The following is a 15929-nucleotide window of genomic DNA, read 5'->3' on the forward strand; positions in this document are numbered from 1 at the left end:
AATAAAGAAATTAACCTAAAATGCTTTATGTTAATTAATATAAACATGCATTGACTGTTTTTCATTAATGAAAATTATGAGAGATTATTTAAAAAATTTATAATTAATATTTATTAAAATATGTGATTTTACTTATAAAAAATGACAGTTTTTTTAACAAATAAAAATGGAGTCTAAAAGGTGACGTTGTTCATGAACATTGGAAATTAACAGTGGGTTTGCACATGCTGACCGATTTCATTTTTGCTTCCCAATGCATACACACATACGAGTGGGCCTAATTATGCACAATCTCAATCGTATGTGTAAGAAGATAATAAAGTGCATTAGAATTAACATTATATAACAATGCTGTATAGAAATCCTCCAATCTTATTCAACCTAATTTAACTTGAGAAGGTCCGATCTTATTCGATCTTATTAAAAATTAGTCTTTAAGACTAAAAAGATCAAACTATTTTTTTAACTTGGACTAGACAGGAAACTGAATATCTAAACTATTAGTTCCTGACACAGTCACACGCTCAAACTAATAATTACTTGGAATGTAATTGAAATATTTTTTTCTTATTGAAAATTATTATAGATTTATTATAATTATGAGTGTTTTTATTATCTTAATTAACTTTATTAGTTTGAAATGAATTATTGCCTCTCGAAAAAAAAAACTAAGTGAGTATTGAATTAACAGAATCAATCTTTCAATTCTACGGATCTGATTTTTTTTATTAATATTCAAATTATTATTAAATCAGACCGGATTATAATTTGTTTAATCCAATTCTTTTTATAAAAAAGATTAGATTTTGGGTCTGATAAAAGACTAATTCTTTGTACAGCCCTATCATATGGATATGGTCGACGTGGATGGTGTTTCAGTTTTCTATTTCTGATCTTTTTCATGGATTCCAATGCACCCTCTTCATTCTCATACTTGTCTCTCTTTATTGCATACATTATAGAAACCTTTCGAATGTTCGACGGTTCAAACGTAAACATGCAGTGAATTGAGGTTAAAAAAAGAAAAAAGCAAATATGCAGTTCCACAATATTAAGGGTGAGCAAAGTCGGACCAAATTAAATTGAATTGAATTCGTTCTACTTAATTACACCGCTCGATTTGATATTTTTTTAAAAACGTCTAGGAGTTGTTAAACCAAATAGAACAACTGAATTATAATTATAATATCATATATATTTTTAAAAATTGAATAAATTAGGAAAAAAAAACCCTAAGATGCATCTCCTCTCCATCTTCTTAAGAATTATCTTTCCATTTTCTCCTTATTTGCCTTTTCATTTTCTGTGTCCTACCTTTTATTTGCAATAATAGTCCTTTTTTGTTTGATGTATTGTAATAAAATGACCAAGTTTTTGGGTTAATGGGGACAGAAGAGTGTGCACAAATAGGCTTCTTAGGCCCAACTGAACTGTTTGTTCACGGACCCTCTGCTTCCAAGGAAATACTTGGAAGGACCAATGGATAGTTTCTGTAAAATTTTAAAACATATTGTGAGCTCATCTTGACATACTTTTTCCAACAAATCCCTTGATTGTTTAGTTTAAATTCTCCAACAACTTTCTGATCATGTTTAAACTTAAATAAAATTACTTTTCCTCTTAATCTTAAACAAAAATCCACAACGAAACAATAACAATATAGCATAAATTTCCATTTGAAAAAAGTAAGAAAAAAAATAGGCACTAATTTAACGTCATTATTTTTATGTCAGCTTGATGCAATGCTCAAAAATAATAAATCTCTGGTAATAACATAAATAAGAGACTAGTATATATTTAGGTGAGAGAGAGAAAGAGACCCAGATTTGGCCCCGAACACTCAGAAGAAACACAATCCAGGTTTTATGCTATTTGGGTATGTCTCTGATTAAGAATTATCATTGGTTCATTATTATTATTTTGTGTTGTTGCTTCTTGTTTCTTCCCAGCAAAGTAATGGGATAGTCGTGGATCTATGTATACTTTATTGCTGGACTTGTGCATTATATTTCATCTTTACACAGGAGTTATGCTAATCTTTTATGTAACGTCTCAATTTTATCAGATGTCCCAAAGAGACGATGATTATGTATGTTCATATTTTAATTAGCTATCAACTTCTCATTATAATCATTATTAACTAATAATTAAGCGAAATCGCAAGGACTATCTTTCTGTTTAATGGAGGCATGCACTGAACTTAATTAAAGTATTAAACTATATATATGTATATATAGCTGATGATGACACATTTTGCAAGATATGGAATCACCGAAAAAGTTTATTGTATTATTATTATTATCATTATTATCATCATTATTAAAGTAAAGGAGTCAAACACACATGAGACAGACTACTTGTTTGCCTTGGCTGATGCATGAAGACCACCAAAATAGCCTTGAGGATTGCTCTCAAAGCCACTCCTTGATATGTTAGCTCCACCTCCACCTGGTGCTTTCATTTGCCCTCCCCCACCACCACCGGAGCTCTTTCCACCGCCCCTTCCGCCACCTTTACTGCCGCTGCCACCACCTCCTGCCTTGCTGCCTCCGCCGCCGCCTTTTCCACCACCACTGCCACTTTTTCTACCCATGTTTCAGATGATCCTATAATTCAGATATGTGTGACTAGAGTTGAACAAGGAGGCTGCTATTTATAGAAGAATTTTGAAAAAAGAAAAGGAAATGAATGGTCGAATTTATTGGTAACGCCTCTCTTGCTTGCTTCCCCAAGTAAAGAGTAAAGGAGAGATTTCAGATTTGCGTTGCTGAGCTTTTTTCGAGTTCCAATGTATATAGATACAGAGACCCTTCCTTTTTCTCATCATATCATAGTTATCTTGAGAAAAAAAATAATAATAACAACAACGTTTTATGTTTCATGATTCAACCGTAGTCACGAATATTAAAAATTAAAATCTAAAAACTCTTTATTAAAACGAGCGACGGAGATTAATTCATGAACAAAGTTAAGCATCAATAACAGGATGGCATTTTAGTCCAAAATATTGCATTTAGGATATGTTTCTACTGGACCATAATATAAAGTATTTTTTAAAAGTCTTATCTAGGAGAGAATGACAGTTAAATTCCAAAATATTGAATTAATATCAGTTAAATCCTTGATAATTTTTTTAAAAAAATAAGTTAAAAATATCAATTCAAATTATTCCAAATCATGGAGTTTCAATTGCAAATAAATATTTAAATATCAAATATAATTTTTAAATTATAACAAACATTTTTATTTATAACTATTTGAATTGATATTTATAATTTATTTTATATTGAGAACTTAATTTTCATTAATTTATTTCGTTAAGACTTAATTGTCATTCTTTATTACATAGTTCAAAATATAGGATATTGAATAATTTATAATTATTTTTTAACTATGCATGTACTCCATTTATTACTCTTTTTGAAAAAAATTAAACATTAGAATTTCTATTGTAATTATTAAGACAATTAAAAAAATGTAAAATTTTATTTTTAAATTTTTTTTAAATAATTACTAATATCTTATATTGTGGTCCATAAAGAGTGATTATTCAGATAAACTAACTTTTAAAAGCTGTGTGAAATAATAAAAATGTATTTATATTTAAATATGGATAGGATTAATAAAGACTTCCCCCTCCCAAATTAAAAACACCTTTAAAGAAGATTTGACATCTCAAAATATAAAACACTTTGATAAAAATAAAATTTTATAAATGTTATTTTATAAATGGAGTATCAAATTAATGATATTTTTGAAAGTTTATATTTTTATTTTTAAAAAATAAAGTTGTAAAGTGTATTTAATGAACTTTATTAGCATGTGTGATTTTATCTAAAAGTATCTTATAATTAAATTAAAATTTATATTTTATATATGCATTAATAATTGGCGAACCTTTTTTGACCTGAATATAATTGGCAAACTTTATCTCATGAAAATTAATTTTATTTGGCCAGATCTCAAAAAAATTAATTGTTAATAATTATTTGACGCTTATTTTTTTTCTCATATAATTATGCTAACGATAAGGTTTCTAGCGTTAATGAATTATAGTTAAGTTTAGTAGGAGGTTGTACTAAGTAGTCTCAGAATTGGATCCCTAGTTTGAGAGAGAGAAATTCGTGCATCCTAAGACAAAAATATTGTGAATGACAAAACCTTTTTAATTTGCACATTCCTTTCCAAATCCACAATTAAATATTGTCAAAAATTTTAAAAATAAAAATAAAAAAGAATATACTAACCAAATCTTTGTTTCACTGGAGTTAGAAGAAGGGGTGATCATATAGTTTAATTATGGCCCAAGAATTCAGAGAAAGAGACACCATAAATGGGCTTCTTTGCTAGGCTCAAGCAACAATTGAACAAAAATTCTAGATTTGTTCTTATTGGGCCTGTTTGATTTTGAGATTGTTTGGTATTAAAAAGGTTTGATAAAGCACTTGTTAAGAGAGAAGTCCACGAATAATACCTGACTGTGTCTCGAATAAAATTATTTTTAATAAAAAAATACTTGTAAATAATAATAAAAAAGGTTGGAGAAAGTAAATTTTTTTTAATACAAGGACACGAAAAACCTATATAAAAGATGAATAGGATCAAGTCATGTCAAATTCTAAAGGATCTACATCCTAAAGGCGAGTGATTATAGACAATAAGATCAATAGTAAGTAATTTTCTTATATCTATAAATAATAATTAATCTCAAGATTAAGTAAAAGAGAAAGTAAATATACATGTAAAAGAGAAAGTAAAATTTTCAAGAGCAAGTAATTTGCTTTTACCTGTAAATAATAATTAATCTCAAAGTTTGACCATTTTAGATAAGTAGTTGACCCAACCACATGGCTCAATATAATTCTCTTATATGCTTGCATGCTATGCACTTGTGAGATTTCATATATTGTGGATATGCTCTTTTTCTATGAAAGCTAAATGATTTGTTATTAGTGAAGAAGGAAAATAAGTTGAAATATGAGCTAAATGATTTGTTATTAGTGAAGTAGGAAAATAAGTTGAAATATGATTTTATGATCAACTTGTGATATATTTTATGTAACCGTGTGTTTGAGCAATGTTAATGATTGGCTTGTATTGACATGATCATATTATTGTTGTGATGGGAACCTAAATTTCTCAAACCTAAACATTTTTCTATAAACCTACTTAGTTCATTTTGCTATGATTAAAAAAAAGGGGGGGAAAGAATCTATTAAAACACTTTATCATAGTATGAAAAAATGAAACCAATGCTAGAAAGTTAACTATAGTAAGAAAGAATATAACTTACAATCAGAAGTATACAGTGATTGAATAGAATTAAACATAATAACAATTGGAAGTTATAGTAGAAAAAGATTAAATTAAAATAATATTTAAAAGACTATTATAGTTGAAAAGAGAAACAATTATTCTTTTTACCAACAAAAAACACCGTTTTCATGATAGAAAATAATTCTAATAAAAATAGTTTAAAATCCAAATAAAAACATGTATAGGATATTCTAAACACAGTGCGGTATAAGACTTTTAACTTTTGATTGTTGCCAAAAGTCTTTTTTTTTTTTGGTAATCAAAAGTTTTTTTAGTGTAACTCTTCACTTAATTAAATATGAGAAATTTGAAGAATATTATTAATTTTTGGAAAAATTTAATGCATTTAAATGTTCGACCACTTTTTTATTTTTTATGAGATAACTAATGGTGACTTATATATGAGACCAAGAGAACTGTACATGAATAAATTTTTTTTATACATATTAATCCTATTTTAGTGGCAAGTAAAACTTGTTTGATTTGAATTTTTTTCAATAGAGACAGTCCAAAAGATGTGACACTCTCTAATGTCCTGAAAATGCCCATTTTTGTTTCTCTAAAATTAAACTTGGACGCATCACATGCAAACGCCGATGTCTTTTAAAACCGAAATATTTTTAATCAATCAAATTGATTCGGCTCCTTCCAAGAAGGGACAAGGAAAGAAGCTTGTTGACCAGAAATTAATGATATCTTCTAAAGAGGGATAGATTCTAGGAAATTCCTCGATTCAGTGGTAAAATTTCAATCCTCATTATCTCCCAAATTAATATATAAGTCCTTCTAATTTTTTAGTTTTGAATTCATTCCTGCAATTTATTTTATTTTATTTTAATTAAATCATTGTAGTTTAATCGGTTAAATATGTTAATCCTTAAAAGTTAAAACCTTTGAATTTTCGTTTTAAAAAATGGAATTAAGAATTTTTCTATTTTTAGTAAGAGATTATATAATTTTAGAATTAATTATATTATTTTTATAACTCAAAATTTTATATAATTAGGTTATTCCTTCTAACTTTTATACAAATATAAAGTTTATAAGAAATTCAATAAAAATGTAAATATTGGTCTAAATCATTTTTTCCTAAAAATATTAAATCAATTTTTATATATTTTAAAAGTGTTTTCTCAAAAAAAAAAAATCATTCGTTAATAATTTCAACCTTCAGGAACTTAATTAAGACAAACAAGGATTTAATTAAAATAAAATAAACTATAAAAAACCTAATTTAAATTTGAGTAAAATTAGACTTACCATAGATTAATTTTGCCAAATTTTAATAAGACTATATTAACTATATAATGCAAAGCATGAGATAGAATTTTTTGATATTTGCTTATCCACAACTTGATGGTTCATTCCTCAAAATTTACACGCTACCTTTTAATTTTAATCCTTTAACTTTTTTTTAAAATCAAGTTGTCGTAACCATTTGAACCATTCTTACAACCAATTATTCTATATAATCTAGATAAAACAAACGAAAATTACTCCAACAAAAAGAAAAGTCCAAAACTATCAAATAGTGATAATTTCATTATTTTATGATTTACAAATTAATTAACTTCGATGCCACGCACATATCAGCTTTCAATTTTTCTTTCTTTTCTTTCTACCCCCAAATGATCCAAATTAAGCGTAGACGAAATATAGATCATATCTCTCTCAGTTCAAAATTTTACTAAGAGCACAAACAAGTTAATTCGAGAATATGTATCTGCATATGAACATTCATTGAATTAAAAGATTCCCTCACACTAACCTATCCTGATTTGTTTCTCTCGTCTCTGAAATCTTCATCTCAGATAAATCGGTTCTTCACTTATAGTCTCCAACACAGGCTTCCTTGATCTGCAATAACTTAACCTGTAATGAAACCCTGTTTCAACCCCTTCCAAACTCAACCTCGGACCTCCATTTTCACCACCGTTCTCCGCCGCTTCCGACTCCTCGGCCGGCGCCGTCACAGAAGATTCTCGGGTTTTGTCCGGCATAACACCGACCTTTCCTCCTTTTATCCGCTTGGCGGCAGAGTTCGCAGCCATGAAGAAGACAGCCATGTCGGCCGCCGTGACCATGGAATTCAACCTCCTCATGGGGAACAAGATGTAGACTCCGCCGGACTCAAGTTCCTCATCGGCGCCGAGAGCGGAGAACCTCCGGCCGATGTGCAGAGAGCCGGAGTTGGTGATGAAGTAGCCAGGACACTCGAGCATTAGCTCCGCCGCCTTCGCCGTCTGCTTGTACTGCTTGACTTCGCCGGTGGGGAAGATCACCCTCGCCGCCCTGGTATTCTTCATCAATGGAGTACGCAGATTACAGGAGACATAATTGCCCATAATTGTGCAGAGGAATAAGAAGAAGAAGAAGAAGAAGAAGAAGAAGCGGGAAACAGAGCAGAGAAAATATGAGTGAGGTTTAGTGGTTGAAGGAGAGGACGATGATATATAAAGAGAGAGAGAGAGAGAGAGAGAGAGAGAGAGAGAAGGGAAAGAGAGGAAGAAGAGTCAACGAGTGAAATGAAGAGAGAACGCAAAAATTGAGGAGAAAATGGGGAAAGAATAAAATAAAAGGACACGTTAAGGATGAGGTGAAATAGAATGTCCGTGTAAGGAGAGAGATTTTGTTGACTCGCTTCGGAGGATTTTATGAAGGAAAATAATCAATAAAAACCCCTTAACTAAACTTATTTTAAATTAAAATTTTTAAATTTTTAAATATTACTATACTAAAGTCTTAATTTGATAGTAAATTTTTGAAAAAATAAAAAAAATTCTCAATTATATTAATATTAAAACTGTGTTACTTCACTTATTTATTTATTTATAAACTAACATTTATTATTTTATTTTATTTATTTATTGCCTTCCTAAGTTATAGAATGTTGTTTATTATTTTACTTTACTTTGTTATTTTAGGTATTCATTGCTTTACTTTTATTTAATTTTATTCCAATACAATGAATATCCTGCAAATAAATGAATAAATGAAATAAAATAATTTTAATATTAATTTAAATGAGTGATAATTTTATTTTTTTATAAATTTAATATTAAAATAGGATCTCTAACTATAATGATATTTTGTAAATTTAGGAGTTTTGATTTAAAGTAATTTTAGTTAAGATATCTTTATTGATATTTTTCCTTTTATGAATATTCTTTTTTGGAGGAGAGTGGGCGAGAATGCGCGTTTTGGGGGGGGGGGGGGGGGTGGGGTGGGAACAGGGAAGGAGAGCGAAGGGTGGTGGTTTATGGTTGTCACGGTACTGTCTGACTCTCTGAACTGACTTTAGCAGGTGTTCATCCGCGTGGGTCCCTCTTAACTCGCTCACTGTTTTTTTTTTTTTTTGGGAAGAAAACAATTAAACAACACTTATACTCCCTCCATTTTTATTTGTTGCTTTATTTGTTAGGGTAATTATCATTTTTAATTTTTTTATTAGTAAAATTATATATCTCAATAAATATTTATTATAAAATTTTTAAATTACCTTTCTTAATTTACATTAATAAACATAATTAATTTAGGCTTATGTTAATTAATACTCCCTCAATTTAAAAATATAAGACATTTTTAATCAAATTTTATCCTCTAATAAAGTAGTTATTTATTTTCAAATTAACTCTTATAGTTATTCTTATTAAATATTTTATAATAAATATAAAATTATTATCAATAAGAACACTTTTAAAAAAAATAATGATTATACTTTGAAAGACTAAAAATAATTTATATTTTTTAACATTCAATTTCTTAAGAAATGTTTTATATTTTTTAACAAAGGGAGTAATTAATAATAATAATAATAATAATAATAATAATAATGCCTATAAATTTTTTATTATTAAATTTTTAAATCAATAGTAAGAGTAGAATCATATTTATACAGAATATTCATCCTACAATATCACTTATAATACGTTTAATTGGAATAAAAAAATTTAAAATTTATTAACTGTATCTAAAAATAGTAAAGGTGTAAAAATTATAGTGTTTTCTTTTCTTTACTCTAACACATGGAGAGAAAATATTTTCACTCCACTATTTTTTTTTTTTTTCACTTGGCTTCTTCTTCCCCCAAGCTTTAGTTTCCTAATTATTCCTAGTGATCTCCTAGTGAGGGAGAATGGGAGATAGTTCTAAGTCTAACTTTACTTCTTCTTTTTTCCCTTTTTTTCTTCTTTATGCTTATTGTAATTGTACTTCTTGGTTTTAATTAAATTTATTTATTCTTAAAAAAAAAAACAACAAAGCATTAGTCTCGGGTTCGATCAACTTGATTCGAAGAATTTGGATTAATAAGTATCACGGGATATAGGTAAATCATATTTAGTTTAGTGTGAAAATGAGAGAGTTTGGCTTTTTGTGAATTTGTGTTTTCATGGCTTGTAGTTTACATTACCGGTGTAACCAAATGGCAAAAGAGATTGGGATGGCAGCAAAAGTTAAGTTCGCGTGGGGTTTGAATTGCTGGCCTTGTCTTTCACTTTCACATTCCATATAATAATAGCTGCCTCTAATTGTAAAGTAATTAACTGCCACCACATGGCTTGTTATTTGATTACTTGATAGTGGGTACCATAAATTTCATGAAGACAAAAGTGAATTCACATTTTATAAATAATGTAAAAATTTATATACTTAATTTTATATTTTAAATATTTACTTTTAATTAAATCAATACAAGTGTATCTTTTAAATATTATTTATTTTATAATAAATTTTTATTATTAATATTATTAACACATTAAAATTCATGTGTTCTGATTTGGTTGGATGAAAATATATGAAATTTATAAGATTTAGTATAATCATGTATACTCAAAAAATATATAAGGTATTTTAAATCTTTTAATGTGTAATTAATAATATTTTTTTAAAAATACCCTTAATTAGAGGTGTAATTAATAAGGTTTTTAATTGAGACACTCTAAATAATGATAAACATGAAACGAGTGTGTAATTTTAAATATAATTAACTCACTCATTGAGAGATGTAATTTGATTAAAAATATTTATATTATATAATAAAATTGAATGGAAAGAGTAATTTGAGTGAACTATTTTTAAATAGGATCCATGTGTTAATGAATATACCCTATATTATCATATACTGAGTACCATCCCGTCTTAATTTATAAGACAATTTAAACAAAATTATATATACTAATAAAGTTTAATAAATACACTTTATGACACTTTACTTTTTTAAAAAAAAATATAGACTCTCTTGTTACAAAAAATATAAAATTTTAAAAATACCCTTTATTTATTAAAAAATATTAAAAAAGAGAATATATGATAAGAGTAATATTAAAAAAATTATTATTAATAAAATTTTATTTTTTTAAAATATTTTAAATTTTAGGAAGCCAGATCTTCATTAAAGAAATTTAATGAATTAAGATTGAGGGAGTTATTTTATAGAAAAGAATTTACTTAGAACAATATACACCCGGCTGTAGATTGAGATATACACTGACACATTATCATCAAACTCAGCTCGTCCTTGTCGTGAAAGTGTCTGCTTCTTCTTCTTGGGACGCATACTCATCACAAGAAGAGAACTGTGGAATCAAAAGATCACTACGCCACTGGATGATTAGTTTTAACTCGTTAGAAAGTTATACTTATTTAATCAGAAATCTTGAATTCAAATCTTAATAAAGAGTTATGCTAATTTTGGCCTCCCGTTAAATCCACACAACTTGATCAGAGACCAATTTAAGATACCGATTGCTTTTTTAAAAAAAAAATTGTACAGTCATGAAGCAAAGATTATTTATGAGCACATAGAAAATGGTAAAATAATTAGAATTCAACTTATTTTTTATATAATATTTTTTTAACTTTTGACAATAATATAATTTAGCTTTTATTGGTAGATCAACTCAGCTCGATATGAGACAAATTTAAGTTACTGGATGCTTTACAATAAAAAAAAAAAAGAATTGGAACATTGATGAAGCAAAGATTAGTTGCGAGCACACAAATAAAAATGGATAAAAGAACAAATTCGTTCTTAATTATAAGTTTAATAGTATTTGGAAATACTTAACTCATTTTTAGTGTAATATTTTTTTCCAACTTTTTACAACAGTGTGATTTACCCTCTACTATTAAATCCACACGGCTCGATATGAAACAAATTTAAGTTATTGAATGCTTTTACACCAAACAAAAAAATTATACAGTTATGAAGCAAAGATTAGTTATGAGCACACAAATAAAAAGGATAAAAGAATAAATTAGTCTCTAAAGTATATGTCAAAAAGCGTTTGAGACTCTAAACTTATTTTTAATATAGTATTTTCTTCATTTTTTGAAAACAATACAATCTAATCACCAAGTTAACTTTAATCATTCATTGACTAAAAAATGATAGAACATGCCCTCAAAAAAATTTAAAAAAACTAATAAAATTTCTTAGTTCTTTGTATGTAATTGTCTGGTCCTTTATTACAATTTTTTTGGTCCATTTTCATAATTTTAATATTTTTTTAATCATTTAAAATTAACTTTTATCAACGATAAGAGTTAGGTTATACTATTTTTAAAAGTTAAAAGTGAACATTATATTAAAAATAAATTTAAAATTATACTTGAACTTATAGTTTAGGGATAATGTTGTTCTTTTATTCAATAAAAAATATTCAATAATGTTTGAAATACTAATCATATGTCAACTATCCATGTCTTCACTTGTCAAAACTAGTGTGAACGTACATGATGAAAAGAATTTATTCGTAAGTGGAACGAGAACTTTAAATTAGGCGAGAGAGGAAGTAAGAAAACACTAAAAATAATATAATCATATTATATGTGGCTGTGAAAACGATGGGTAATATTGTGGAGAGGATAAATGGTACAATCATACGCGTTTACATTTAATGGGGCCAAAAAGAAAGTTAATGGGCCCTTTCAAGCAACTAAGTCAAAATAATGGTGAAGTTAATTATGATATATGAAGCACCAAGTAAAGATGTTTCATGTATCGGCACCTAGTTTGATTAAAGAAAAATTACATTCTGAGACCATTTAAATAAATTATTTACTGACAAGGATTACCAACAAGTTTCATTTAAGAAAAACAAATCATGTTTTTATTTTAATAAAATTCATTATATATTAATCCTTATTTATTAATAATTTATTTGCGTGATTCTTATATGTGATTTTTCCATTAATTATTGGTGACTGTGAACCCAAAAAAATAAATTTGAGAGAATTTTTTATTTTTTTTCAGATTTAAAATATAAATAACTCTTCTGAAGACTTTTTTTTATTTTGGACATATTGTAATTAATTTGAACAGTGAATTAGTTACTTAAATACTAAATGATTCTCCCTAAAATAATTGATTATACTAATGAAGATTGGTTTAATTAATAAGAATGTGGTTCAAACATTAATACTAATACAAAGGTACTGGTTCAATTATATTGATTTAAATTGATGGGAAGCTTTCAAGTTTGATCTACGTGAATGTTGGGAAAAAAAAAATTATAGTGAACGAACTTATTTATTTGGGGTCGTAATTTGAGTTTCAATTAATTTATTGAACATTTAATGATTTATACTAAAAAATAATCATGATATGGACCTGTCGAGATAAACAAAGGACACTATATATGACAAGACGCTTGACTAACACACATCCGTTTGAAAATATAAATATTTTTTTAAGAATTTAATGTTAATATTTTAAGATATAATTATTTTTTTAAAATTACTTTCAATGAATAGATTATTTTATATTTATTTTAAAATAAAATATTTTATTAAATAGAATAAATATAAAAAGATGGAACTATTTTAAATATAAATAATTATTTTATTGAAATATAAGATTCAATTAAAAATATTTTATATTTGTTAACACAAGTAGTAAACATTGTCTTATAAATAAGTGAAGAGAAGGTGATTTGTTTTAACATATTTATAAGGCATATGATTGACATTTTATTAAGAGATTTTTTATTTACTCTTCATTAAATGTTAGTGAAAAAAATATATACACTGTTAAAATATATGTACATATTTAATAGAGATAAAATTAAAATTAAAATTTTTTAAATAAAGAGTTAATCAATTTTAATATATTTTTTTGATTTTGATAAAAACATATGTTGACATGAACTTATAAATAGAAATATAGAATTGCATCGGAAGGAGCATAACTCATCTACTCATTAAATTCAATTGAAAATGCAAACCCACCTTCCAAAACATTGCTGCTTACTTTCTTTCCAGATTCCTTTCCTTCAATATTCATTTTTCGTTTTCCTCTTATTATGGCTTCTTTCCCAGGCATCTGATTCAAGTCAAATGAATGAATTTGCTTAAATTTTGGATATATCCTATGCTATTTTTAAATTATTTTTAACATATTTCATCAAACCTAAAGAAAATTTATTGACTCTCTTTACAAATTTAATCAGTTTTCAAAATTATCTATATTAAATAAACATAATTTAATTAATATATTTTTTCTCACTAATATTTAAAGGAGTAAAAGAAAAAACTAATTATGATAAAAATTCAATAACATGTATTATAATAAGAACATAAAAATATTTCTCTCTTTACCTTATACTAAATGATACTGAGAATAGGGCTGTGCAAAAGTCTCCCAGTCCTGTCTGGTCCAGTCCAACCCGAGATGGTCTCAGTCTTGTTCGGTCTGTATAGTCACTGGTCCTTCAGGACCAAAAGGACTAAAAAGACCAACTATTTTTTCGGGTTGGACTGGACAAGAGACCAGGCATCCGACCACTTGGTCCAGTCCAGTCCTATTATTTTTTTTATTATAATTATAATTAATTTATTTTTATAAATGTTTAAAGTGTAATTGATGCTAAGGAGAGATTGCATAAAGATTTATTAAGTTTGTTTCTAAATTGTTATTGTAATATAGTGTTGTTGAATTTTTTGAGTACTGTTTTTATTAAAGTTTATAATTTAAATAATTAGACTATAACAAAAATATTTTTTTCTTATGTTAGAAATTATTATGGATTTATTATTATTATAAGTATTTTTACTATCTTAATTGAGTTTATTATGTTTGGAATGGATTATTGCCTCTCATAGAATAAAAAGAGGGAAAAAAAGCTAAGTGATACTGGACTGACAGGACCAGTCTCCCAGTCCTATGGACCAAGTCGGTCCTGTTAATCTTCGGGTTATTACTGGACAAACTGGATACGGGTTGCCTAACCCAGTCTTTTTTCATGAAAGAGACCGGACTTCGGGTTGGGTGAATCCAGTGCCGTCCAGTCTTTGTGCAGCCCTACCGAGAAGCATAAATGTGTGTGTTCTTATACACTACAATTTTACTGTTTGAGAGGTTAATATTAATCCTATTTATAAATTATTTACAATACATTTCACTAAACACATTAAAAGTTAAATCTCATTAACTTTATGTAAAAGTCTAATAATTTCTAACTTTTCAAATAAATATGCATACTTTAATGATCTATATTTTCTCACCAATAATTAATGGTAAAACAAAAAAAAAGTTGTTAATAAAAATTCATGATAAAATGCAGAAATTCCATTTGAGCTTTGAGGAACTGAGGCAATGTATATGTTTCCCTCAACTTCAACATTTAAAATTAACTCTTCTTTAACCTTTATTTATTTTTCAAAACCCCTTACTATTAATTAACTCTACCATATCATATTATCAATAGAGTTTGTCATGTTATATTAATGAAATAAACATGGCACATGAAAAAAATATTTTTATTAAAACAAACTTTTATATTAAACAAATGAAAACATGTAAAAATGGTTATTGATAAGAATTATATAAAAAATTTATCCTTTAATACAAGAAAATATGCACCATTGATAACAGAAAACATGAATAAATAATATAATTTTTGTACATTTATTATTTGCCTACATAAAATATCATGTAAGCTTTTATGTGGCTTTTTTCTTTAATTTGGCATGACAAACTCTATTAATAACATAATAGAGTAATTGACAGTAAGGGATTTTGAAAAACAAAATTAAAAGTTTAGAGGGTTAATTTTAAACATGTAAAGCAATGTTTTTAGAATTGGACAGGATATTAAATCGGGAAGGTCAGCAATTCACAATTCTCATGATTCAATTAGGTTGGACCAATGGTCAAACCGGTGACATAATACTTAAATTTAAAAAATTATATATGTATATAATAATCTAAATATAAAATTTCTACTTGACTTCAAAGTAAAACCAAATATTTTAAGTTTATCATGACTTAACAAGCCACATGATACAACATAACATTAATGATTTAAAAATTAGTCATTTTCTAAAAAAATTGATTAAAAAAGAATTTTTTGAACAATCCATTTTTTAAAAATCGGGTCCGGTTTTGAATCTGATCGTCGGTCTAAAAACGCCAATCCAACTCAACTCTCGAAGCAATTTTTACATGCTGACTAAGCTAAATCAGATTGATCTAACCTTTCGGTCCAGTTTTTTAATCACTAATTTAAAGGTAAGGGGTGATATACAATTGCCTTTAGAGAAATTTATGCATTTTAGCTAGACTTTAATGATGAATAAGACCAAAAAAAAAAAACATTATCTCTTCCAATCAA

General features: G+C 27.0%; 2 protein-coding genes and 1 non-coding gene across 3 annotated transcripts; all 3 read right to left on the bottom strand.

The window, feature by feature from the left end:
• Nucleotides 1-1978: 1978 nt before the first annotated feature.
• Nucleotides 1979-2080, bottom strand: LOC129312237 (U6 spliceosomal RNA). Its single transcript, XR_008593486.1, has one exon. It is a non-coding gene; the product is annotated as a U6 spliceosomal RNA (small nuclear RNA).
• A 264-nt stretch (nt 2081-2344) lies between these two features.
• Nucleotides 2345-7223, bottom strand: LOC129312028 (uncharacterized). The gene is made up of 2 exons (XM_054954578.1): nt 7085-7223; nt 2345-2606 (listed from the first exon to the last, which is right to left on the bottom strand). Exon 2 carries the CDS (start codon nt 2591-2593, stop codon nt 2354-2356), a length of 240 nt encoding a protein of 79 aa, XP_054810553.1. The 5' UTR covers nt 2594-2606; nt 7085-7223; the 3' UTR covers nt 2345-2353.
• Nucleotides 6973-7744, bottom strand: LOC129312027 (uncharacterized). The gene has a single exon (XM_054954576.1). The coding sequence runs from the start codon at nt 7659-7661 to the stop codon at nt 7119-7121; it is 543 nt and encodes a 180-aa protein (XP_054810551.1). The 5' UTR covers nt 7662-7744; the 3' UTR covers nt 6973-7118.
• Nucleotides 7745-15929: the final 8185 nt, after the last annotated feature.

Source organism: Prosopis cineraria, unplaced genomic scaffold (assembly GCF_029017545.1).
Source record: "Prosopis cineraria cultivar Desert tree isolate PC_DT_omini unplaced genomic scaffold, ASM2901754v1 PC5, whole genome shotgun sequence".
Lineage (NCBI taxonomy): Eukaryota > Viridiplantae > Streptophyta > Magnoliopsida > Fabales > Fabaceae > Prosopis > Prosopis cineraria.

Bases quoted from the DNA above. Each gene is read 5' to 3' on its own strand.
- LOC129312027 (XM_054954576.1), bottom strand. From the start codon at position 7,661: ATGGGCAATTATGTCTCCTGTAATCTGCGTACTCCATTGATGAAGAAT.
- LOC129312028 (XM_054954578.1), bottom strand. From the start codon at position 2,593: ATGGGTAGAAAAAGTGGCAGTGGTGGTGGAAAAGGCGGCGGCGGAGGC.